Source organism: Podarcis pityusensis (genome assembly GCF_964106645.2).
Source record: "Podarcis pityusensis genome assembly, chromosome: 12".
NCBI classification, from domain to species: Eukaryota; Metazoa; Chordata; class Lepidosauria; order Squamata; family Lacertidae; genus Podarcis; species Podarcis pityusensis.
The window spans coordinates 34,754,144-34,781,517 of NC_138037.1; the positions used below are offsets into that span (position 1 = coordinate 34,754,144).

The 27,374-nt window shown below is 40.3% G+C and overlaps 1 protein-coding gene across 5 annotated transcripts in view; it reads left to right on the forward strand.

Annotated features, from left to right (window-relative positions):
• The window catches only part of DNAH11 (dynein axonemal heavy chain 11), a 147,063-nt gene that overhangs the window by 29,281 nt on the left and 90,408 nt on the right, over nt 1-27,374 (forward strand). For all 5 annotated transcript variants that reach the window (XM_080974522.1, XM_080974521.1, XM_080974524.1 and 2 more), the window contains 19 exons: nt 235-457; nt 1,591-1,707; nt 1,852-1,938; nt 2,782-2,940; nt 5,237-5,320; nt 5,816-5,974; nt 6,989-7,111; nt 8,606-8,728; nt 9,166-9,390; nt 10,744-10,835; nt 12,881-13,007; nt 13,146-13,295; nt 14,693-14,926; nt 16,051-16,182; nt 18,691-18,851; nt 21,151-21,307; nt 22,566-22,711; nt 24,315-24,431; nt 25,910-26,048. In XM_080974522.1, the coding sequence (XP_080830648.1) occupies nt 235-457; nt 1,591-1,707; nt 1,852-1,938; nt 2,782-2,940; nt 5,237-5,320; nt 5,816-5,974; nt 6,989-7,111; nt 8,606-8,728; nt 9,166-9,390; nt 10,744-10,835; nt 12,881-13,007; nt 13,146-13,295; nt 14,693-14,926; nt 16,051-16,182; nt 18,691-18,851; nt 21,151-21,307; nt 22,566-22,711; nt 24,315-24,431; nt 25,910-26,048 (2,755 nt within the window). The remainder of the gene's footprint in view (nt 1-234; nt 458-1,590; nt 1,708-1,851; nt 1,939-2,781; nt 2,941-5,236; nt 5,321-5,815; nt 5,975-6,988; nt 7,112-8,605; nt 8,729-9,165; nt 9,391-10,743; nt 10,836-12,880; nt 13,008-13,145; nt 13,296-14,692; nt 14,927-16,050; nt 16,183-18,690; nt 18,852-21,150; nt 21,308-22,565; nt 22,712-24,314; nt 24,432-25,909; nt 26,049-27,374) is intronic.

Sequence of the window (27,374 nt, forward strand, 5' to 3'; positions counted from 1 at the left end):
TCCCAATCCCGGGACGCTCTCTGGAATCCCTCTGGATTTTGCTCTCGCCCTCCGGCACTGATGGCGGTTCCCTGACACTCTCCATTGCTTTTCATAAACCTACCTGTTTCCAGGAAAATTTGAAATCATAGTCTAAACAGCAGCAGTCCAATGGTTATCATTCTCAGTGCTCATTCACTGTGTACATATATCAGAAAAAGATTCTAGTATTGAAAATCCTTTTTTTCCCCATAGCCTTGCTGACCTAGAAGAATTCATTAAAATGACTGATGTTGGGCTCCAAAAAGAGCTAAAGGAAGGAGATTATGATGGTCTCATAGATGTTATGGTCCACCTCCTGGCTGTGAGAAACAGACAGGCAGCTACTGATGAGCTTTTTGAGCCTTTAAAAGATACAATTATGCTACTGGAAAGCTATGGACAGAAATTGCCAGATCACGTTTATGTTCAAGTAGAGGTACTGTACATTCAGGAATGTAATATTCCATAATTCTATCTGTCTGTGAAGATAATCACTGAACAACCATCTCTTTTCCAGAAAAGAAATAATTATAATGAAGCTTTCTCTTCACTCCACATTGCTCCCTTCAGTATTAAGAGGTCAAGGGTGTGTTATACATGTGTCTACACACACATACACACATGATTTTTTTCCTGTACACTAAAGGTTACTAAAATGAATGGAAACTTCACGACAGCTCTTTTGTTTATCGTTCATTTCGGTAGGACTTGGTATGGAGAACTTCATGGCAGACACTGTGTATTCTTCCTCCCAAGTTTTTGCATTTTTTTCATTATGTAAATAAGTGTGGTGACAAGAATGAAAAATAAAACTGAAGCCGTTGAACTTAAATTAGGCTACTGTGTACTAATTTATACAGGGTGAGTCTTTTAAAAGAGGCACCATGGAACATGTGTACTCTGTATCCACAGGGCCTTTTTTAAAGGACTCACCCTGTATCTGATTCCAACTACAAGGTTAGAAGCTTCTGGGTTTTTTGTAGCTAAATTCTGGTTCAGACAACTCGGCGACCTAAAGAGAGCTGGTTCAGATGCAGAAACGGGTGACATGTATCTGGAAGAAAGTTGGAATTGATCACTGAAATATATGAAAAGAATAAAATATACTGGTCAGGAGTTAAAGTATCATATAACTAGTTATTTTGGGAACACAGTGACTCTGGATTTCTGTTTTCTCAGTCAACAGCTCCAGGATTTTACATCAGTGACTTACGAGACTTCTAAAGAATATAGTGTTTGGGTCTTTCCCTTTTCCTACGGCTACAGAGATAAGTTGACATTTTTGGCAAAAACCACCCATCTTTGCCAGTTATGCATTGAAAAGTGTCACAAACTGGTTTTCACTTGTGTTGAAAAGTTGAGAGTAGCATTAATTGCAGTTGAATTTGAGCCAGGCAGTTTTATATATATACCCACCATCCTAAATAGTTGTGGGGAAGTATCCTAGCTGTTCCAGAGTGACTCATGAAAGAACAGCTCTTACAGTTTGCAGAATGTGCCTGACAAAACTGTCCCACAGTATGAAGTATCCAGAAACTCTTACGACATCAATTTGTCTTTGTTCTTCAGGAACTGCCTGAAAGATGGAATGCCACCAAAAAACTCGCAGTGTCTATAAAGCATGAAGTGGCCCCTCTCCTGACTTCTGAGGTTACCCTTTTCAGAAAGAAATGTGCTGCTTTTGATGTAAGCTAAAAGGATGTGTGTGTTTTTTAGAATTTTTTTTTTTGTGTGTGTATACACACACACACACACACACACACACACACACAGTGTTTTTATGAGGACAAGATTGTTCACAAAATTTATTGCCTGCGTTTCTTTCATCAGGGGAAGCAGATAGGATTCAGAGAGAGATTTAGAGTGTATGCTCCCTTTCGCTTTGATGCCCAAAGCCCATATGCTCTTCTTGATAAGGTAATGGAGAAATCTCAGAGGCGCATGTTATGCTGGTAATCATTCATTATAAAATGGAGATCTCTATTTACATATTGTACAATTTGTATTTGACATGTTTTTGTGTCCGGGAAGCTTGACATTTAAGTGCTGTATTTAACGTGCGCACTTGTTTTCTTTTAGAGCAGCCTTAACATTTTAGAAAACAGCACATGCACATTTTAAAAATGCTCACAGATTTTGAAAAATAGCTCAGTAACATTTGTGTCGAATGAAATGTTGTTTTCCTCCACTTGATATTTGTATGCAGCTCACAGACGATAGCTGCAGTCCAGAACTATTAAAAAGAACAAAAGTTTTCTATGTCTAGGTGGATGAAGAGAGCATGCTATGAATTGATGCCTCAAAAGGGCTTGGGGAAAGCTGTGCTGGGTGGGTTTGTGCTTCCTGTCTTTGGAACAAAGAGTTTGTAACCAATTTATATTTCAGTGATCAACATAATAAAATAAAAATAGGCATTTTTTAAAAAATAGTACTGCTACAAGCCTACCTGCTATTGAATATAGTGCATGTATGCTCAAATCTTCGGTGTTTGTATGTGTCATTGTATGGATGTAAATGTACAAATCATGAGAAGGAGAGGTTCAGGTGATAGAAATCAGTGCTACTGAAGTGAGTGTGATTTATGCTGGCTGAAGAATTGGTCCATAAATGAACCTTGTCTGTCTTTTGGAATATCGAAAATGAAAATGAAACATGCGCTATTCCTACAAAAAGTCCTGTAAAATCCACCTGTGTAGGTCCTTTTGTCTGTTATCCTGATTGGAGTTTAACCAAACTTAACTTGTGTGTTACATCTCTAAGGCAAATCAGGAACTAGAAGCACTGGAAGAAGAAATGTTACACATCCAGGAATCTGCCAGTCTTTTTGAAGTGGTCATTCCCGATTACAAACAAGTGAAACAATGTCGGAAGGAAATAAAGTTGCTGAAGGGAGTGTGGGATATTAACATTTATGTCACAGTAAGCATTTTTTGTTTGTTTGTTTCAAAAGAGCATTGCGCCACTGGCAGTTGTGTGGAACTGAAAACATTTGAAAGAGTGGCAGTGTTGTCATGGCTTTTGAAAAGTAAAAAAATGTTCTTCCCTCAAAGTAATTCTAAGACCTTAAAAAAAAATCGGCACTATTTATTTTTATTTGACTTTTAGAAGACATCTGAAGGCAGCCCTGTTTAAGGAAGTTTCTAATGTTTGATTCTATTTTTAATATTCTGTTGGGAGCCGCCCAGAGTGGCTGGGGAAACCCAGCCAGATGGGAGTGGTATAAATAATGTCTTACTACTACTACTTATTTTATTATAATGCAAGACTACAGGAGTTCAGCTGTGGACTCAAACCTATGGAATCAAAATGAAAGAGATGAGGGAATGAGAGCGAAAACCCACTGCAACAAATCAGAAAGAGAATGAGGGAGCACCGGCCTGACATTTTGGTGGCTAGTATATGAATTGCTATGCCTTGCCACATACTTACTTAGCAGAATTTATATACCACCTCATTGAACTAAAACCACTATGAAATATTAAAATTATAAACAAAAGGAGTTAAAAACAAATGCTTAAAGAAAATTAAAATTACCAATTAAAAAAATATGTACAGTGGTACCTCGGGTTACAGGCTCTTCAGCTTACAGGCGCTTCAGGTTACAGACTCTTCTAACCCAGAAATAGTACCTCGGGTTAAGAATTTTGCTTCAGGGTAAGAACAAAAATCAAGTGGCGGCAGCACGGCGGCAGTGGGAGGCACCATTAGCTAAAGTGGTACCTCAGGTTAGGAACAGTTTCAGGTTAAGAACGGACCTCCGGAACGAATTAAGTTCTTAACCCAAGGTACCACTGTACTTGCAATTCTATATTACGTAATTGGTCACTGTTTTCTGCAACAGAGCAATGCACATATTTTTGTAAACTAAGAAATCTTTAATATTTTTTTTTAAAGAGTATTGAAGGGAGAAATAACATTTACTTGAATTTAAAAAAAAATACAAAGGAGCAGATTTTTAGGCTAACCCTTTCCTTGATGGGTTTTTGTGTTTATTTCTTAGTTAGACAGAAGTCATTCAAACATGCAGTGCCTTAAAATAGTCCAGGAAATGTAAACTCGGCAGAAAACTTGTACCAGTGTGAATGAATCTCAAAGGACAAGAGGGAAGTTGGTGCTCTTTTTATAGGTCTGAAGTTTGAACGACCTCAGAATGCACATGGGGGAACACTTCTCTGAAAACATTCCCATTCTATTGATTTTGGGCATTGTTTTAAACAAACTTTTTGTTGCTTTGTACGTTACCATGATAATGTATATGAGGAAGACAATAAATAAATAATAGCTGCCACATTGAAGGTTTATTATTTATAAAAAAATACTTATATACCGCTTGCCATGAAAAAAAATCAGTGGTTTACAACTGCTGTACATACAATCATGCAATATAAGCCATATGGAAATGTTAAAATCAGCAAACTATTGTGGAAAGATGCATTCTTAATTGCCTGCATAAGCCCTCGTGGAAGAGAGAAGTTTTCAGCAGGCATTTAAAAGTTGAAACAGAAGGTGCCTGCTGAAGCTCACATTGACTGAGTTTTCCACAAGACTGGGCCAATAACACTAAAGGCTCAATTTCTTGTAGCAGTCCTATGAGCCTCTCCAACTCAGGGAATGGCCAGCGAAGCGCCTACTTTGCCTCTGCCTATTCAGAAAACAGATTCAAGTAGAATTAAGCAAGGATAGGCAGTACAGTCTGGGAAACAGGCCAGAATTTGCAGCTGCATCTTTTATCTGCCCCACAACTGACTTCATATAGGGCAAGTGTGGCTTGGGGTATGGGAGCAGCGTTGTGGGCCAAATTAGGCTGGCAGGCTAGAGGTTCTCTAGTGCTGTTGTAGGGCTAAGTTAGGTAACTTGTGTGACTGAAGTCCTCCTGGATTGGTGGTTGCATCAACTCCTGGTCATCTACAGTGATGGTGCTGCAATGCTGGAGGGATCAAACCAGCAGTTCCTTCTACCTGCAAGCTCTCTTGGTGACAACAGGGGTAAAGCACTTGAGCACTGCCACTAGTTACCCTAATTCAAGACCCTGCTCCCATTCCTCTGGCTTGTTTTGCTAGTTTCTGTGTTTATGGCGGTATGCACCTTAAAAGTAACGCACTTAACAAAAACAGCAACCTGTAATCTGCCCTACCTCAACTATCATTTTGTTTCCTTGCAGAAACTTGTCTCTACCAAATGTCATTGACATTTCTCTCTGTTTCTCCTGTTTCAGAGCAGCATTAATGATTGGACAAAAAGCCATTGGAGAGAAATCAGTATGGAGCAGATGGACACAGAACTCAGAAGATTTGCCAAAGCAAGTCCCATAGCTTCTCATATTTCCCCATTTCTTTGGCTTCTTTGGCTTCCTTTCCCCTGCCCATGCAGTGTTTGTTGTTTTCCCAAAGTATCAATTCTTTCAACCTTCACACTCATTTTCGACTCAAGCTTAGGTCTCTGATGCATGGAAAGTATAAAATGATGCTGTCACTTTTATTTTTCCTGACACAACATATCTCGTTAGATCTACACAGAGAACTAGCATAAAGCAAGATGCTAGAAGCAGATAGAATTTGCATTATTTCTCTCTGGGTGGTGTTTAAAAGTAAAAACCCAATTCCGGCAACATGATTACAACAATAGCAATAAAAGCATACGTCATAAATAAATCTGCTAAGTCTTTATGGTGCCACAACACTTTTTTGCTGCTTTTAATGTTTTACCAGTGATACTAAATAATGATTCCAAGTGCTGTGTGACCCAGTGTTGTGATGCAACATTGTCATAACATAGTTGCGATGCTTTTCCTTAGGAGATGTGGTCGTTGGATAAAGAAGTCCGCTCCTGGAATGTGTATATGAATCTGGAGTTAACCATAAAGAACCTGTTGACATCACTGAGGATTGTAAGCGAGTTGCAGAATCCAGCAATGAGAGACAGACACTGGTATCAGCTGATGGATGCAATAGGTGTAAGTATCGTTTTTTAAAATTCCTTTGCAAAGATCTCTTGGCTCTTGTGTCATAAATATTGCTTCACTCATCCTCCCACCACTCAGTTGTGGCGTGGGAGGTGGCATGCTTTTCATTGCCTTACACACTGTGGTGGCACAACTGCCCACTGGGATGGGGCCGGGGCAGCACAGGGTTGGGGTAGCAGTGGGTTGCCAGTAGTGACAGGCACAGTTCCGCATGCACTTAGACACTGACAACCTGGTGCTTCACCTGCCCTTGACCCGCATTGCACTCCCTTGCCCCAACCTGGTGCACAGCAGCATCACTTCAGCCAGGTAGGCAGCACAGTGATGATTCCCATGATTTCTATGTCTGCACTTACGATTCTCAGAAACAGTTCATAAAACTCCAATGCAGCCAGCTCACGGACTTTGTATAGCAGCTTCAGGACTTTAGTCAGGAGACTCCCTTTTCTTTTTGAATGTTAGTAGTTCATACTTCAAAATGGAACACAATCCACCAGGTCTTTCTCCTTCACAAGCTCTATGAGCAATAAGAACAGAACAGGAGAAGGCTGAAGGTCAAAACATCATCGCTTCCCATGATTTACCTCCATGGGTACATATTGCATAAATGTATTATTTCCAAATTCTGTCTCAATATTGATCTCACAAATTAAGGGTGATTCCCAACCCTTAATCAGAGTTGATTTCAGTAGGTCTACTCTTGAGTATGACTGATAGTTATGTAGGTCATCCACCATTGTAGCCATAGCCTGACTTCTCCTTTCTCAAATCAAAAAGCTTATCTTTATCCGTTTTCCCCTCTATAACAAATAATTGTATTTTATTTATTACATAAAATTTATATACCATTTGACTGGAAAAAAATGATACATTTGGACTCTCACACCTTGCCCATGTAGAGATGTGAACTTCATAAGTTGTTTGGCTAATTCACTCATTAAAAGATAAACAGGCAAAACTGAAGCATGTGTTGAAAGATTGTTGCTACTTTGCTATATTTTGCAGCTTCATTTTTCAATAACCGGAGATACAACATTAGCAGACCTGCTGTCATTGAAGCTGCATAAAGTGGAAGATGATGTCCGGAACATTGTTGACAAAGCAGTGAAAGAACTTGGGACTGAAAAGGTTAGTCTGCTTTTCTCCTCCAAATTTCTTTTTGGATTTTGGAATTTTGAATTACCTATGCTTGTTTTCAAAGTAGAATTGATCCACCATTGTTGGCTTTCCTTCTTTCCCTACTTTTTGTACAGAATAAGGTACAGTCAGAGTTTATTTACTTTTTCAATACCTTTAAATTTATTTTTATCTTTCTTTTCCCTCCAAAGAATGTGCATGTAGGGAATGATAAAACACTGTAAAACACAGCAGATGACTCTGTAGTTTAAACCACTGAGCTTCTTAAGTTTGCTGATCGTAAGGTTGGCAGTTTGAATCCATGTGACAGGGTGAGCTCCCATTGCTCTGTCCCAGCTTCTGCCAACCTAGCAGTTTGAAAGCATACCAGTGTGAGTAGATAAATAGGTACCACTGCGGTGGGAAGGTAAATGGAGTTTCTATGTGCTCTGGCTTCTGTCCCAGTGTCCCATTGCATCAGAAGCATCATGCTGGCCACATGACCCAGAAAGCTATCTGTGGACAAATGCCTGCTCCCTCGGCCTGAAAGCAGAGATGAGCACCGCACCCCACAGTCTAATTCTACTGGACTTAACTGTCCAAGGGTCCTCTGTTACCTGTAAAAAAAGCAATCTTACTGTGCTTGTATATTTATGATTGCATCATTATTTTTGCATCCTCATTTTTACTGATAAAACATTGCAGAAAAGCAATCTTAATCAAGTCTTAACATCAACTCTTGAACAATATGCAGGAGCACAACTAAATAAAACAGCATTCACAGATGTGATTGAATGGAGATTGCACATTTGTAGTGTTTTATCAGTGTGCACGAGTACACACTGAACCACAATAAAACTGAACCCCCAAAAGAGTCACAGTGCAATCATGTCTACAATCATATTGAGACTGCTCGCTTCAATGTTTTTCACAATTCTAGCTTTGTACATTACCAGGGCACATTTGCCCTGGTAATGTACAAAGCTAGAATTGTGAAAATGAATGAAAGCTTAGCCACACTGTCCATTTTCCAAATCCAGAATTAATTTTAGATAGTATCCTAGTTCAAGTGAATTCAGGAGGAGGGGAATACAGGCAGGGTGAACCAAATGTGCAGAATGTGGAAAAATTCGCCATCCCTACTTTTCTCTTCTGGCTATATTTGACCAAAAATGTGTGGATTTATTTAAGGATTTCAAGTAATATTTCCATGACCTGAGGCAAGGTGGGAAACCTGTGACCTTCCTGATGTTATTAGACTACAACGTCCATGAGCAACAGCCAATATGACCACTGCTTGAGGATGATGAGAGTTGTAGTCCATCTGGAGGCCACAGGTTTCCCCACCCCAACCTAAGGAGTACATGAAATCTCACCACAGCCAATAAGAAAATGGTACCACTTTAGATGGATTTGGGCAGCATAGGAGAACTATATAGACTATTGATTGGGTAATAACACTTGATTTAAATATATTTCAAACCCATGTTCTGATGTGTTAACCAGATTCTCATAGAAATCAGTCAAATGTGGGCTACCATGGAGTTTTCATATGAAGAGCATTACAGGACCAGTATTCCGTTGCTGAAAACTGATGAACAGCTTTTTGAGACTTTAGACAATAACCAAGTAAGATGTTATTTGCTAATGTAAATAGTAAATGTGCTTGTTGCTGAATTACTAATGTGTTTTTATAATTGGACTAAACCTAAGGCACTGTTTCCAGAATCTGTATTTACAGTGAATCTTAGCTGTCCCAGATGTTAAGTCTGTGAAATTATACGTGTCCTTGACTGTATACGGTTTTAACAAAAATTCCTGTCTGTGTAGGAGTTAGCAAAATTACAGGTCCTTGGTCTCTCTCTTTTTTCCCTAGATAGTATGAAATCATTTAATAATATGCTGTCCATTTGCAAGGTTTGAAAATGTCGTTTGCTGTGATTTACTGTAATAATAGCTTGCACAAGATTTTTTTTGTAAAACTTTTGTAGCTATGACTCCTATGCCTGTTAAGTAATTTTATTTATCCTTTAATTTTATTCCCACTCTTCTTCTTTTTTTTCAAGGTTCAGCTGCAAATAATTCTACAAAGTAAATATGTTGAGTATTTCATTGAGCAAGTCTTAGGCTGGCAAAAAAAGCTGAATGTGGCAGACGCCGTCATTTTCATTTGGATGGAAGTTCAGCGTACATGGTCTCATCTTGAAAGCATTTTCATTGGCTCAGATGATATCAGAGACCAGCTTCCTGAAGATTCAAAGCGATTTGATGGCATTGATGCAGATTTCAAGGTTAATGAGGAATATCATGATTAAAACCAACCATTCCATTGTCCCCTTTTCTTTTTAGCAAAAACATTCTTACAATCTTATATGTCAATGAAATCTCAATATCCAGCTGCCAGGATTGGATGTGTAATATATATTAAATCTTTCTATACCGCTCTTCAAATATGCGGTACTCCTGTGAAGTTTATGCATTCTTGGATCAGAATTACCCAGTTACTGGTGTTGGTGTGTGGAAGGAGGTGGAATGTTTGGAGGCAGCGATCTCTCACACTGTCACTTGACTGTGCTAAATAATATATTACAAACTAAGATAAAATTATAAATGAATGTTGGCTGGATCCCTCCACTCTCAGCTGGTGCCTCTGCCCAGTTTCCTGCAATTTCCCTGCTCCCTCTCAGTCCACCATGCCACAGACCAACCCTTCCAGCAGGGTCTTCACCATCCCCCACAGTTTAGGGGAGCCTTTTGGGTGACCTAAACTATAAGAGTTTGAATCCCCGCAACGGGGTGAGCTCCCGTTCTTCGGTCCCTGCTCCTGCCAACCTAGCAGTTCGAAAGCACGTCAAAGTGCAAGTAGATAAATAGGTAGCGCTCCGGCGGGAAGGTAAATGGCATTTCCGTGCGCTGCTCTGGTTCGCCAGAAGCGGCTTAGTCATGCTGGCCACATGACCCGTAAGCTGTATGCCATCTCCCTCGGCCAATAAAGTGAGATGAGCGCCGCAACCCCAGAGTCGGCCACAACTGGACCTAATGGTCAGGGGTCCCTTTACCTTTACCTTTAAACTATAAGAAACAGCTTTCTTGAGCATGACTTTCATCTGCAGATTTAGGGTTGCCATACGTCCTCTTTTTCCAAGACACGGCCTCTTTTTCAGGGGTATAATTTCTGTCTGGGAAAATTTTTAAAATTTGCCAAAATGTCCAGGTTTCCTTTTTTGTTTCTCCCTTCCTGCAAGGCTGCCTCCTCTTGCTAGGGGTGCCTCCTCCACTTGAGCCTCCTTTGCCAGTACAGCTCATCCCTGCCCAGGGACCATCACACACCGCCTGCCACCTCCTCTCACCCACTGCCTCTTTCTCTCCCAGTCCCTGTTTGTATAATAATCCTATATATATATATCTCAGCCTCTATTGCCTGCATATAGTAGGGGTATTTAAAATGAGAGTCGTCACAGCGATCCATTGTTAAAAGTAGAAGTCGGCAAATGTGTCCTCTTTTTTTGCCCTTCAAAATATGGCAGACCTAGGATAACTGCTAGCGAAAATGTGAATGAACCATTTTTTGTCTTAACAAAAATTATAAGGAAAGGTTTGTGAGCATTAAATATTGAAATGATTATTTCTGCACCTATACTCAGGAATTAATGAATGACTCAGCAAATACAAAAAATGTATTGGAAGCAACAACCAAGCCCAATTTATATGAAAAGCTTGAGGATTTGCAATGCAGGTAAAACTGAGCTAATTGTTTTCTCTAATATATCCCAGTATACAGTAATCAAGAGTATTGCTCAAGAGATGGTTTGTATAGTTTGCTTTGGGATTCATCCTGTTTTAGATTATTTAAAAAAAATTAAACATGCATTTATAATGCTTAACAATATTAAGAAGTGTGCTACAAGCAGTGATGGAACAATAATCTGAAAGAAAAATAATACTGGCTAACTGCTGACCTTTAATTGGGAATGGAAAACTATAATGGTACTCATTCCCCAGCAAATACTTTTTTGGTTTTAAGGTTTTGCAAATTGAGGTGTGCATTAGATTCTATGGCACATTAGATTTGCGTAAATACAGTATTTATATGCTGGTGTTTGATAAGTTTTTCAAACTTGTTTAAATGTCTGTGCATTTTAATGACCCTAATTGTGTTATTTGGGCATTTGAATTCAGCATTCCTAATTAGGAACACCACAAAGGCTGAACAAACACCATTCCATTAATTAACAGTAAGAGCAATTCTAGACTCTAGTTGGATGTGGCAGATTTGTTCATGTTAACAGATGTATACAGAACTGCCCAATCTACTGAAGTAAATGGAGAAGCCAGCAGGAGCTATGTGTACTCATCAAAGCAAGTGATAGGGGAGAAAATTCGGTTCAGCTTGCATTTAAAGGTGAACCTGTATAATTAGCACATTCTGAAATAAAATATGAAGCTAAACAACAGTCTTTCAAAACTTCACACTTTTCTGAATTTTGCAATGCAGTTTTCCAGCCAAGAAATTAGTACGAAAAGCATATACCAGGGTAAAGTATGCACGTGTGTGTGTGTGTGTGTGTGTGTATTAAAATATATTAAAATAAATAAAAGTGCTGCCTGGTCCAAAACGCTCCTTTTTCGGTAAGGTGGTGGCCAAGCAGTTGCAGGTATTCCTGAAAGATAGAAATTACCTGAATCCATTTTAGTCTGTGTTCAGGTGCAGTTTGGGGACTGAATTGGTCTCTGTTGCCCTGATGGATGACCTGTATTGACAGCAGGACAGGGGGAGTGTGACTCTGCTTCTTAATCTCTTTGCAACTTTTGATACCATAGACCATGGTGTTGTCCCGGGCCAGTTTTTTGGGATTGGTGTTGGGGCATTGTTTTACAGTGCTTTTGCTCCTACCTAGAGGGTTGTGTCCAAAGAGTAGCACTGGGAGACAGTTTCAGCTCCATGGTCTCTGTGCTATGGTGTACTCAAGGTACAACCTTGTCCCCACTGTGGTTTAACATCTGCATGAAGCCAATTTGGGTCCCGGATCCCTTACATTCCTGTTTGATATTTGGAGGAGTCACTGTTAATGGTCCCCCATTATGGAATTTTCTGAAGTCAGATAGGTTCCTTCCCTACTAAACTTCTGGCATCTGCTGAAGTCTTCTTTATTCAAGCAGGCATTTTAGTGTAGTTTGATTTTACACTTTTAACGAAACTTTATTTTTCTGTAATGTAAACTGCTTAGAGAACCTTGTTGTTAAGTGGTGTATAAATTGTTTAAATAAATAAATAAATAAAAAGTATGGGCTGTTTTCAGTTGCAGTTGTATTGTTTATGTATTTTTTCTTGTGGCACAGTTGAACACTGACGGACATCCATATTGCTATGCTGAAGGCAAACAATTTAAGGTTGCAATCAGTAGTGGTGCTGGAAGAGGAAAGGCAGTGATGAAGGGCATGGGGCACATGCACCAGCAGAGAGTGTTGGGTGCTCCTGCCAGCATATTTAAATTTCGTTGCCACCCAGCCCCTCCCAGTATGCAGAACTGACTCCGCCAGAGGGAGGCAAGGTTCCACTACCCCATCTGCCACTGGCTGCAGTGCTGAACATACTTAACTGAAAAATAAGTCCCACTGAACTCAGTGGAACTTCTGAGTCGATAAGCATAAAAAGGAATGCTACTGACCTTGAAAACCAGCTTCCATACATACATACATACATACATACATGTTTTGGTGCAAAAAGTGCCATACATAATTAAATGTGAATATCCGAAGTGTTCCCCTTTTCATTTTCAGGCTTTCTCTTTGTGAAAAAGCTCTCGCTGAATACTTGGAAACCAAGCGCTTAGCTTTTCCTCGGTTCTATTTCGTTTCATCTGCTGATCTGCTTGACATTCTCTCAAAAGGAGCACAGCCAAAACAGGTAAAGTTTCTTGTAATCGTGTTTAAAGCATTATCTGCAAAGAAATGCGATAGCAGAAAGTGAAAGAGAAGGTGATTAAAATCTGAGCAAAGCTGGGGTGACTGAGTTCCTTAATTGTATGCTGCTGTTTGAATGCAGGTGACTTGTCATCTTATTAAACTTTTTGACAACACTGCTGATCTTAAATTTCAAGATGACAAAGAGCAGTCCAGCAATATTGCCCTAGGAATGTACAGCAAAGAAAAGGAATATGTCCCATTCACTGCTGAATTCAAGTGTGGTGGCCAGGTATGTTGGCTTTTTTGATGGCAAAACTATACCTATCTGCTAAAATTGGAGGAAATGTGAAAGTAAATTGGGGTGGAAACATTCATACTGCTTTGCCACAGAAGGGTGATTGGAAGCTGCAATATTGTACAGATGTAGCCACTGAATTCAATAGGACTTACTTTTGAGTAGACATGCATAAGGTGGTGCTATAAGAGTACCTGAAACATATTTTTGATGAGGCATGAATGTATATGCATAATGAATTTTTGCCTCTATATATTCTTTTGTTTTAAAAAACAACAACAACCCTCTTATCTACCACCTGGTTTTAGAAAACATGAAGTTACAAGGGAAAACAATAAGTCTATTGGGTATTGAAATGTTTAACAATGTAATTATGCATCTTTGCAACAAACTTTGCAAAACAACTCTCCCCCTCCCAAATCATACACACATGTGGGTAGATCACTTCTTCTTTTTTAAGACAGGTAGGACGCTTTTAAATAATAATAATAATAAGCCAAGGAAGAATTCAACGTCTCGATATTGTGCTTGTTCTATTTGTGCAAGTATGTCTCCAGGACTACCCTGGAGAGGGCCACTGGACTGGTATTTGAGAATGCAGTGGTGGTAACAACACCAGTCTTTTTCACTGTCGGCACTGCAACATAAGAAACATAATTATGAGCTGTAACATGTGCAGCTGGCTTCACAGTAAATCTTGGCTTGTCCATCCATTGTCTGCCTTGCTTCAACATCTGCATCTCTCCAGAATACCAAGGAGTTGAACAGGCACCACAGCGCTGGAGAGAGCACCCATAAGCAATTTTTTCGCTGGCCTCTTGCATCTCTTCATAGTGAGACTTAATGTCTCAGCAGAATTATAAGCAGTGTCCAACAGAAATATTGCTAAGCTCAGGTGGCTGTGGGGATGGAATGGAAAAACTGCGTGGAAGTCGTTTATTTTGTAATGTTCATCTAGGATACCATATACCATGGGTTGCTTTAAATGCAGGGGCAAACCATGGTTTGCTGCTTTGTGAGTGAGACCTGTATTCACATTCTCTCCCATTATCCTCCACATGGGCATTCCAGTTCCTTTCCTTTCCTTTCCTTCTGATTTAGTGAAAAACCTCAACTGGTTGTTACTTGCTTGGTTTACATATATTTGGAAGTGGCAGAGAGAATTTGAGCACATGAGGGAAGGAGGGGTGGGGAGAGGGAATATATGGGTACCGGACATTCCCACAATTCAAACTCTGTTAATTCTGAATTGGCCCAGTAGGTTGACTACAGGCTAATTTGGGTCTTGTGTTAATCAGTGGGGCAAATTTGCCACGATTTCCAAAGGAAAAGTCCACCTAATTTATTCTGCACCCAAACCTAATGTCTGCAATGGTTTGTTTTTCCAAAAGGTGGAAACCTGGTTAAAACGCCTTGAAGAAGTCATGTGTGAAACAGTGCGTCATCACATCACAGAAGCTGTAGCTGTCTATGAGGAAAAGCCCAGAGACCAGTGGATCTTTGACTATCCTGCACAAGTAGCACTCACTGGCTCTCAAATCTGGTGGACCACTGATGTGGGAATAGCGTTTGACAGGCTGGAAGAAGGGTTTGAAACAGCCTTGAAGGATTATCATAAGAAACAAGTATTGATAGATTCCTTATTTATGTAACAGTCAAGCCATATGTAAAATAGGGCTAGTTTGCAAAGCTTGCAACTAGGGGCAAAGGAAGGCTCTCCGGCACCCGGTGTGGCATGTCGAGGGGCAGGGCAAACCGCCTGGCGGCGCACGCACAGCACCACTACATACGGTACACACTGGCTCTATACCGCCGGCGGGGCGAGCTGTGGGGAGGGCAATTCCCCGTGCACTTCGGGGTGGGGCAGGTTTGTCACCCCCCATCAGGGATGGCACCTGGGGCGGACCGCTTGGCAGGGGGTTGGACTCGATGGCCCTTGTGGTCTTGTCCAACTCTATGATTCTATGATCCTCCGCCACTGCTTGCAACATCAAGTTGGTAAACCTGAACTTTACTGCTTTAGGTTGCAGGTGCCCGTGTAGGATGTTGCTTGTTTGAATGCTTCCACAAAGCACAGAGTCTTCCTTCATACAGAAAAGTGACATGTCAAGGAAAGGCCAGTTTTTGCTGTTTTCCTTGGCTTGGTAGTGCACAAAGCTTTCTTCATGGAATAATATTGCAAAATTCAGTTCCCCTTCCCATGCAGGCTGGAAGTGGCACAGTTCTGCAAAAACCTTATGACTCAGTTCTTGCCAATTGTGTTAACGGGTGTTAAGACAAATGAAATATGTCTGTAGGAGTGATTTAGCTAGAGCGTTAAACAATGCCCTGTCAAGCTGTATTTATTGGCTACTCACTTTTATCTGTGATAAAAAAAGCATTTCCTTTGCCTGTTCATAGATAAGATTGTTTCTGTGTCTTTGCAAACACACCACAAAAAGTTTTGGGCACCTTACAGACTAACAAATTGTATTATGCTTAATAGCCAATGCATAGTTTTCACAGGCTTGTATTACAGCAAGAATGAATATAAACAAAGGGAATAAAAGCATTTGTTTGACTGCAGTACCAATTACTAGCATTGCCCAAGCTGGTGCATGTTTGCATATGGGGGCTCATACTTCTTTGCTATACAGCAAAATTGCTACAGCAGTTGAATGAACTAATTGCATACAATAAACCAACAAGTGGTGCTTAAGGCTAGTGGAGTTCCATTCAGTAACATTTCTTTCCTTGTGCCTTTTTCAAGATCACTCAGCTAAATGCTCTTATCTCTCTATTGTTGGGAGAGCTGACATCAAGTGACAGACAGAAGATCATGACTATTTGCACAATAGATGTTCATGCAAGAGATGTGGTAGCAAAGCTTGTTGCTCAGAAGGTAAAGTTAAATCTCCATCTTGTTTTCCATACCAGGGTCCAAGGACTGGTTCATACTACTTTATTTTATGTTTTTGTTTGTTTGTTTCATTTTTCATTTTCTCTGCTGCAGTCCTAAATGTGTCCCAAATATACTTTTTTTGAAGTAAAACTCATCCTAGTGGTGCAGCAATAAAACTGCTAGCACATTTGCAAAGCTAAAGTGGGTCCAGTTTTGGATGGGGGACTGCATGTTGAGATTTCTGCATTGTGGGGGATTGGACTAGATGACTCTTGGGGTCCCTTCCAGCTCTGCGATTTTATGAAATAAATGAGTAAATGCTTCCCAGAGGATCAGGTTATTAACTGTCATGCATGCAGGGTGATCCGAAATATGTTTACTGACGTTAACCTCAGTCTTCTGTGACTTACTGGGCTGTAACACAAAGCTATAGCTTAATGCTATGTGGATGAGTCTATAATTACTATGAGCAATGCCAAGTCATGAGCCTTGGGCTCATCTGCTCATCACCTCTAGCTGCAATGTAGCTGGAAGGAGGAGGTTGGCAGCATCCACTTATTTTGAACCAGAGTTCCTTGTTACATTTGAATGACAGGAATACTGTGGTTTGTTACCAAGGCAAGTTCATGAATCATGGTTTTATCATCGCCTTTTTTTGAGTAAGCCAATATTTAACTACTTATTCATTGGATAAATTTTTGTACCACTCATATTGCATAGTTATCTGGATGGTTTACAAACCCAATTAAAACTAGAATAGCAAACAAAAAAATAGAAGCAATAAAACAATTATAAATAATACAAACAGAAAAAATGGTATATATAAAAAAAACAACATTGGGAGAGCAGCTAAATATTGAGTAAGAAGAATGTGAGTGTGTGGAACATTTTGGGCACTTTTTTGGGGGGAGCACTTTTAAAAATTGAATGCTTGCTGCACCGGGTTAGCCAAACTTTGCAATCATTCTCATATGGGTCATGTTCCCTGCATTTTCCATAACTCAACAGCAAATAATGGGTTGTGCAGGTTAATTTGCAGGGATTCTCGTGTGCATTTGTTGCTGAAGGTGAGGATATGTAGATAAGGGCATTAACTCAACACTGAATTCAGAAGAGGAATACAGGCCATAGCTGTCCCCCTGTTAAAACACATCCAGGAAATTGCTACTAGGACAAAACAACAAACACCTCTTCCTGAGTTCTTTTTTCCTTATAAAATCAGATTGGGATGACGGGAATGGTGGTTACTCCCACAAATAAGATGTGTATCAGTGAGGTTCTCTGACATAGGACATTCAGTCTACTCAGGCTTTGTCTGGTGTGGGGAGAAAGCCTCGGGATCATTTATTTCCCTGAAATGTCACTTCTTCAGGTGTCACATATCTCCCCCAGGGAGGAGGGCACAGAACCGCTTGTTTATCATCTCTGAAGCCATGAGGGCCTTGAAGCAGGCAGCTGAGAAAAATGTAGGAACAGGAACCAGTAAAATTGGAGTTTTGAGCTCCTGCTTTGTCACAGCACCTTGGCACCAGTTTGTTGGTGTAGAAGAGCTGGGTGTCTTTGAAGCTATTTGATGAGGAAAGAATCTGCTTTCAGAAGTTTTGCTCATGGGTCGTGATCCATACATGAGTAGGGAATGGGACTGTGCCAGCCAGCACCACCCTAGTAACCCTACGTTGAACATGGATGTCTGAAGTGGGGAAGCCTAAGTGCATAGGTTGGAACCATGTATATATGTGTGCATAGAGCTCTTATGTGCTTGACACGTGGATGTCAGGCCATGAGCAAAACTTTTAAAAGGTCTGTTCAGACAAACCACTGATGCTTCTGTTTTGTGGTAAGTCTATGGGTCGACACTTGCATCTTGCATAGCTTGTGGGCTCCACCTGGTTAGATGGTTTCAGCTTCCCTCCACTGGAGACTGAGAGAAAGGGGATAGGGGAACCGTAAGTAGACTTTGCTATCTGCAATTGATAAAAAAAATATTTGTGTGCCAAAGGCAGGCACCAGCCCTACATCACCTGCCTGTGACACAAAGGGCTCTGTTTCCACTGATATTTTAGAGACAGTACTGTACAGTATGAGATTAAAAGGGCAGGTGAGAAACAAATGAGACATCAAATATATAATTGTTTCATGGAGCCCAGGGGATATTATTAAGGAAATATGAAATATGAAATTGAGTCATATCAAATCCCCAGAGTTGGTTTCTTGTAAAAGGTGAAAGAGATCTTGGCAGAAGATGTTTTAATGTCTGCTGCAACAAAAGCTTCCATTAAACAGATCTTACATTACGCTCGCCTCTGTATGGTATGGAAATGCCCAAGAGTGCATATAATCCCTTATAATTGCCAGTATGAGGGATGTTGCTTGGGAAAGACTGGGGATGAGGCGTGAAAATGAGTGATGACAGTTTTGACATTTTGGCATCTCTGGTTTCTTTCATCTCTTAACACCCTCGGCATAGTAGTTGTGCGGAGATGTGGTTATTTGCTTTTGTTTTATTAGGTCACCAGTTCCCAAGCTTTTGCTTGGCTGTCACAACTGCGCCATAGATGGGATTGGGCCCAAAAACACTGCTTTGCCAACATATGTGATGCCCAGTTCCAGTACTACTATGAGTATTTGGGAAATACCCCTCGGCTGGTTATTACACCTTTAACTGACAGGTAAAATCTGCTTTGGCTAATAGTGGGCTACCTTGACTTGATCTGTCTTGTAGAATGCGAAGGCTAAACATGAAATGAGCTGTCATTCTCCCCTGTGAGGAATCCTTAACATTGCAAATGTGACATTTTGACAAAAACAGTCACATTGTAAAGTAAAATAATTGCGTTGGGAATGAAAGGTACCCCCCATATAATCTGAACAGTTATGTGTTGTGTTGCATGACAAGGAAGGAAGGGGATAACGTTACACCTAAGAATGGTTGGACAAGACCTCCTAGAGTTTTATTTTTACCCCCAGTGGGATTTTCCCCTGTTGGCATGAAATCACAGCTTTCTTGTATTATAGTTCCGTAGTCACGAGGTTGCCAGCCTTTCTGAGTGCATGGGCATGTTTGGAATTTTGAGAGAGTGCCATGGGCACCGGCCCCTCTGGTTGCTTCTCACACGTACCCTCCCCACACCAGACAGAAAGAGGCAGAGGACACGCAGGCATGGGCATGTGTTCTTGCGCACCCACATTCTTTAGAGTCTAGGTAAAAGTTGTATCCCATGGAATGAAAAAGGATTTTATTGAATTTGCATAACTCGTAAGGCTTATGGGATGCAAATGGCGCTGTGGGTTAAACCACAGAGCCTAGGACTTGCTGATCAGAAGGTCGGCGGTTCGAATCCCATTGCTCGGCAATGAGTTCCCGTTGCTCGGTCCCTGCTCCTGCCAACCTAGCAGTTTGAAAGCATGTCAAAGTGCAAGTAGATAAATAGGTACAGCTCCAGCGGGAAGGTAAACGGCATTTCCGTGCGCTGCTCTGGTTCGCCAGAAGCGGCTTAGTCATGCTGGCCACGTGACCCAGAAGCTGCATGCTGGATCCCTCGGCCAGTAAAGCAAGATGAGCGCCGCAACCCCAGAGACGGTGATGACTGGACCTAATGGTCAGGGGTCCCTTTACCTTTATCTAAGGCTTACATTGGGGGGTAATAAAAATGCGCTTACATTGCACAAATAAAAATCAAATACCTGGTGTTTGCCTGCAACATAGTGCTGTGATTCTGAGCTGGAGTAGGAAGTAGCCGAGGATGAGGAACTAGCTGTTGTAGCTGGCCTTATCATCTCAGCATCTGTAGAGGGGTGGTTGTTCCATGCAATTGGGACTTCTACATGATTTAGGTGTACCATGTAATCAGGACCCCCAATGTGAGCAGCTGTTCACATGCGATTGCTCCTTTGCAGATGTGGGGGTCTGCTTCCTATCTACTCTTTGAACCCCTTCATATAAATGATGTGTAAGGGAAGATTACCCAATATATAGATGTGTAATGGAGGGTTTTGAAATATATTGGCATTGTCTTTGGCCCTCTTTCAACACTAATTAAACACATTTTTATTTTCCCAGGCTTTTAGTAGGGACTGATGGGATATATTTTGCCAGATTCTGTGTACCCACTGTGGTACTATTGCCGAATAAGTATTTGCTGTATCTTGATGCATTTTTATTTTTTTTGCAGGCTACTGTTTTCTGTTCTGTTTTACTGTCGATTGCTTTAATTTTGTTTTAGCTTTTAACATTGTTACCTGCTTTAGGATCATGAAAATGATGGGCAAAATGTAACGAATAAAATAAAATGTTTTATCATCTGGCATCTGCTTATTTGTAAGCCACTTTTCCACAAAAAGTAGCTCACAACATAGCAAATGAACAGTAAGCATAACCATTCAAAACATATTAGAAGCAGTCATACATAATCATAATATCAGGAAGCTCAAAAAATCAATCCATACAACATTGTGTAAAACAATAAAAGCAAGCTAACCTAATATAAAAGCTTAAATTAAGCAACATTGTATAAAGCAGTATGAAGAAGGAAACAAAATTAAATAATTGAAGCTAAACATGAAGGGAGGGGAAATTATTTGTTTATTTTTGTTCTTATTTTTATTATATATTTTGTGTTTTTTATATTGTATTTTTATTTTGTAAACTGCCCTGAAATCTACAAATGAAGGGTGGTATACAAATTTAATAATAATAATAATAATAGTAATAGTAATAGTAATACAAAAATAAAAATTGTGTTATTGTTAAACAACAGACCTCTTAAACAAGAGGCAGCCCCTCTAGGTACTTGATGATAGAATAGGATGATATAAATATTCAGCAACAACAACAGTTTATAATAATGATACCCTTACTGCAAGTTTATCAACTATAATGTCCCTGCATTTTTGCGGATTTGAAATGTCAGCCACTAAAGTAATAGGCTGTTGGCGTGTTAATAGTAACTCTGCTTATGCTTGTTAAAGGTGTTACATCACTCTTACTCAGTCCCTTAATCTAACAATGAGTGGAGCTCCTGCAGGTCCAGCTGGGACAGGCAAAACGGAGACAACTAAGGATTTGGGCCATGCGCTTGGGATGATGGTCTACGTCTTCAACTGTTCTGAACAGATGGATTACAAGGTGCTGAGCCCATATTAAGGGGATGCTGTATGAGGGAAGACTGTCATGAGAAGTGTGTTGTGATATGCACAGAGACGTTTGCATCCCTTTTTGTGGCCACTGTTGATGGAAAGCTGGGACACCAAATATCAAAATGTGCAGATTTGTTCCTGAGCACACTCAGCTCTATGAGAAATGTTTGGAAGTTTATTTCTTTGTTGGGAAAGCCCTTGGTAACATCAGCTTCTAAGGTACAAGGGTTATACAGACTGCCCCTGCTAACTAGCTGGCTAGGCAATCTACCTCTACAGTCCTAGGTAGCGACCCGGATAGTTGGAGCAACAGCATTATCACGCCCCTTTCAGCTTATTTAAACTCGCTTATCTGATGCAATATGGACAAGTGCCCTATGATTCCTTCTGAGTTTTAAGCCCCTCCTTGTGCATGGAGACAGATGGATATGGGAGATTCCAAAGGCATGGCTCTCTCTCGGACTGACACAGTCTGTTCCACCTCGGAGATGCCCTGCAATTCTCTTTCCGCCTCCTTTCCCCCGCCTCTGGCTGCCTGGTCTCTTCCCCTTGACTCTACCACCACCCCCAGCACCTGCCTCATGGGTGGAACAGAACCCCACAAACCTCTGACCCTTGATCCTCTGGATCAACCTCCTGCCCTCTGCCTGCACATCACCCCTCTCCTCAAACTTCCTCCTGCCCCTGACATCCCATTGCAGCATTGTCCCCAACTGCAGCTTATCTCCATAGGAATGAAACCCACAAATAGGGGGGAGGGAGAGAATAGGTGCATCAAGGTTGCCTTTTATGCTCCTCTCTTTTAACAACTCAATAAAAAGGGGGTGAATTCATTTGTGTGATTCCTTTTAACAACTCAATAAAAAGGGGGTGAATTCATTTGTGTTCAGGAAAATCAAGGCACACCATTGGAACGTGTGTCCCCTGAATTACATCCCAAATTGCAAACTATTTGCTTCTTCCTGTAGAACAAAGCCACTTCCTCTATGCACAGTTCAGTGTCATCTTCTGCATAATGCTGTGATTTCTTGAACACACTAGACAGAATAACCAGGCAACTAGTATAGATAAATTAGATGGAAGTGCAGTATTACAGGGTTTTTTGATTAATTAGTTGTATATCACTCACTTACGCGGGCAGCTTATAAATTCAACAAATTATTAACTGTTGCTTTACATATAAGGAAAAAGCTTTATTTCAGAAAGACAACTACAAAATCTGAATTTTATACATTTATTTATTATAGTCCATTGGAAACATCTATAAAGGTTTGGCCCAGACAGGTGCTTGGGGCTGTTTTGATGAATTCAACCGAATTTCAGTAGAAGTTCTTTCTGTTGTGGCTGTGCAAGTAAAGACTATCCATGATGCCATAAGAAATAAGAAAAAGCAGTGAGTATATTAATAGATACATCCTTCAAAATTGTTTAATGTATTCAATGTAATTTGAAGATGATGCAGCATATGAAGAAACCACCCATTGTGCGAACTTTCACATCCTCTTTGAAAAGGCATTTGCATTTGTGTCTGTCAGTCTATATTTCTATCTAGAATGAGGATAATTTGCTGCTGTTTTATTGGGTTTTTTTTTTTAATCCTGTGTATCAATTGTGACAGCCTGCTAAGCCTAATTCTTCTGATTTATTTATTATATTTGGTAATAAAAAATGGATTCACAGAAATTGAACTTGCACCTGGGAGGTTTAGTCTGAGGTCTCGCATCTGCCATATACAGATTAGGTGGCCTTGGACAAGGCACTATTTCTTGGCCTTGGTTTCCACTGTGTAAAATAGAAATATTTCATACCTCCGTAACAACAATTATGAAGCATTTTTTCACAGTTGAAATGCAATTAAAGTCATGGAGCAACAAGTGCAATGATTGCACATCATGTGATATTAGTTGGAAATCAGATCCAAAAATCTGACTGGCATATGATGCGGTGTATTACCCCCTTGTTAGTTATGAATTTCATTTTTATGAATTTTGGGTTGTTTATTAATTGAATCTGTTTTGCTTAGCTATTCAGTGGGAAATATATAGACCTACTGTATTTAGCATTTTTAACCGTTAGCGCTTCATGTTGGGATAGATCCAAAGTGAGCTAGTCACACAAGCTAGGCTGCAGATCTACTCATGATCTGTGCTGATGGAAGGGGTTATGATTCAGCAGACATCCTTGTCCGTTAACCTATGCCAACCTCCACCGCAGAAACATCTTCTGCAGAAAATACCATTGTCAAATACTGTAGCTCAAATCAGGGAGCCTGGGTGTGTGTGTGAGAAGTGGAGCAGGGTCAGTTATGGATCTGCCAGATCCTATACTGGTGTAGCTCCTGGAGAGGAGTCTGATCTGAACCTTTCTGCTACACCAGCATGGAGCTGGCACCAGAAAAGAATGGGGGGGTGTGAATTTACTTCCCTACCATCTGCCCTGGCAGGTCTATGCAACATCTCTGTCACTCTGTTCCACCTCTACCTGCTCCCCAGCTAGGCATAGGTTTGCTCTGCTTGTTACAACTAACTTAAATTTCATGGATTTCACTGGGGTGAACATGTGACCTAAAGGTCTGGACTCAACCCATTGTTTAGTTATTGTTTGATACTGTTGTATGGAATGCTGCAAAGAAATGAAATCAAACTACTTTAGGCATTCTGAAAGGTTTAGGCCTGCCCTGTCCAGTATGAAACAGTGGTCCTCCCATAACATAGCATTAGCACATTTTATTTTCATTTGAAATGTTTTGAATGTCACCTCAGTTTCAAAATAAGTTCTGCTATGCAATACCAGAGTGGGGTAAGTGAGCAGCGAAGCACAAGGCCCAAATCATCTTGGGTATTCAGAACTAGCTGTGTGAATTTGGGTCCTGGCCACAGAGTGTGTGTGTGTGTGTGTGTGTGTGTGTGTTTGAGAGGGAAATGGAGTCAAAGGGAATTGCTTAAATCCCAACCAATTTCAGCCACTTCTTTCCTTATATTGTGCAATTGATGCAGATTTTTATTCCTTGGAGAAAGCATTGCACTGAAAGCATCAGTTGGAATATTTATTACTATGAACCCAGGTTATGCCGGCCGAACAGAATTACCTGAAAATCTCAAAGCTCTTTTCAGGCAAGTATGAAGCTGATTCACATTCTGAGTACTTATGCCACCTAATGTCAGTTGTTTGATTTGCACTTGACTTGTTGCACGATGATTGTGTGAAAGAGTTTTCCAAAGTTGCAGTATTGCTAGCTTAACCAAGGGAGACAAATTCTTTCCGTATCTTTGCTAAGTGTGCAGTAGAAGAAGTTGTTCTGTGAAAAATATAGTTGCAATACAAAAATAAATGAGTTAGGATGAAAACCTAATACTAACTGAATTCTCTTAAAGCACTGAACAGTATCTCCTATTACTAAAAAAAAAAAAAAAAAAAAAAAAAAAAGCCCACAACTCATTTATTATAATGCAGGACAAAGAGCTAGTCACAAGTTCCTTTCCTTCCTGGGCAGCAGGAGAACTTAGCATATTCCTTCCTGAATGTCTCTTTCACCCCAAACAAGAAAACAACTTTATAAGTTCCCAGCTTTCCATTCCGTGGACAGACTTTTGGTTTCTTGTTTCAGATCTTTAAAATATGGCATATGAGATCCATAGTTCAGACAGTCCTGTACATTGTAACTGCCTTAATATGTCTCTTCCATGCCTGATACTGACTTATTTTCAATGACCTTTCACTGGATCAAGGTGGGGAACCACTTTTAGCTTGAGGGACACATTTCCTAGTGGGCAGGAAGCCCTCCAGGGGCTTCCATGCCATTGGTGGGCTGGGCTAGAAGCAAAAATGGTCAAAGTAACAGATATGGCCAACTGTACAAAGGAAGTCACATTCCAGCCATGCAAAATTCGGAGGTTTCTATAAACACGCTACAAGCAAGAGGTATTGTCCCAGTTCAAAGACACATTTCAGCCAAGCAAAAATACTCAAGAGCATGGCTTGGGAAGAGCCCCAAGGTCCAGGTAGGCTTAGCGGGTCACATTTGGCCCACAGATCCGAGGTGTCCCCCCGCCACTGGATAACCTACTGTTCCAAAACCATCTATGTTATGTACTTAATACAGTATTTTAATTAGCTATTTGGTCTCACATCACGAAACTAATAAACTATTATTTTACACACACTCTAATTGGAACTATTGGGAACGGTATCATTTTGCCAGAATTCCATTCTGGAAGAAATCAAGTTGAAACTGGTGGTTTGTCTAGTCTTGCTTTTTACCAACATAAAGGGCCATCTTGCAGATTCCCTGTAACAGCATCTTAGATTTTCGTGATTTGTCTATAGGGGACTTGCAAAGCCTACACTGTCAGCTGATTCCTTTGAAATAGCACTAGTAGGAAATGCTAATAATTGCCAATGAGTAATTAGCCAATTTTTTTGCTTTGAAAGTGCTTGTTAGCAATGAGTGACACACATAATTGTGACTCTCTTGAGCTCTGCTAAAATGTTTGTAGACATCACTGTCTTGAATTTAGGTGAGATGGGCATTTGTTATTCTCACAGTGCTTAAATACTAATCCCTATCTTTGGTTCTTACACTTTTTTTTAGACCCTGTGCAATGGTTGTCCCTGACATTGAACTAATTTGTGAAATTATGCTGGTTGCTGAGGGGTTTGTTGATGCACGCTTGTTAGCCAGGAAGTTTATTACCTTGTATACTCTCTGTAGAGAACTTCTCTCTAAACAGGTAAGGGAGCTCTTTTGGACCTTGAGATTTCTCCCATGCTAATCAAATGGTATTGTGCTACAATATAAACTTGCAAAATAAAATGTAGGATGCTTTTAGGATGCTTTTGAAAGCAAAAAAATTACTCGAGCTATTCACAGTATCTGAGAAAGCACACATTATCTGCAATATATCACATCTACATGCAATGGGGGCACCATAAAATTATTTATGTTCTCCCAGTAAAGCCCTGTAGCCTACAACAGATGAAGCAGAACAGATGGAATTAAATGAAAAGGGAATTGCTTACCTTTTCATATGTACAACTTTGTCATGTCTGTTGAATATTGATTTAGTTTGGCTTTATTCATTTATTTCAGCATTATTGGAAACAATTGAAATGGTTTCTGTGTTGGTGTTTTGTTTTGGACAATGTAATGTTTGCTTGGTTCTGATTACTGTAATCAATCTTCTAGTCTGCAAGCATTCTAATGTTCCAAAGGAAAGACTTGCCTATATAATCCTATTAAATATTTTTTTACATTCTAATCTCTTAAAATGTTTATTTGGAAGTAATCTTCATTGATTTTCAGTGAAACTTGATTCCAAGTATATTACAAGTAATCTCTTTTTCATTTGCTGGATTGCTACAAAAACATGAGTCTCTTTGAGATTGGCACATGTTGCGAGTCAGGTTATGTATGGCCTCTGCCCACTGCTTACCACAGTGAATCCTCAAAGCACTGAGAACAACAGTCTATCAGTGGCCCATGAGCCTAAGGGGTCTGCTCCAAGAACACATTGTTGCTGGTGTGATTTGAGATTAGTAGCCATGAGTTCTCTGGGAAGCTGAAAGCACAATATCAGGGACAAAAGGTGAGGTTGGTAACACTAGAATATTCTGGGAAGAATATTCACTATGAAGAGTGAAAAGCAGGATACAGACACAGGTGAAAGAAAAAAGATGGGTTCTGAAAGCAAGGAGCAACTCAAAAGGGAAGGAGCTAATAAAAAGGTTCAGGCAAGGAAACAGCAATTATTTGAGGAGCCCTAATCCTAACCTGTAACAATCTTACTAATGAATTAATATTATGGTCACAGACCAATAAAATTCATACAAACAGGATGAAATACATAATACAGTCATACCTTGGATCCTGAACATCTTTGCTTTGGCTCCCAAACGCCGCAAACCCGGAAGGGACTGTTCCTGTTTGTGAACTATTTTTGGAAGCCAAACTTCCGACGGGGCTGCCATGGCTTCTGATTGGCTGCAGGAGCTTCCTGCAGCCAATCAGAAGCCGTGCCTTGGTTTCCGAACGTTTTGGAAGTCGAACGGACTTCTGG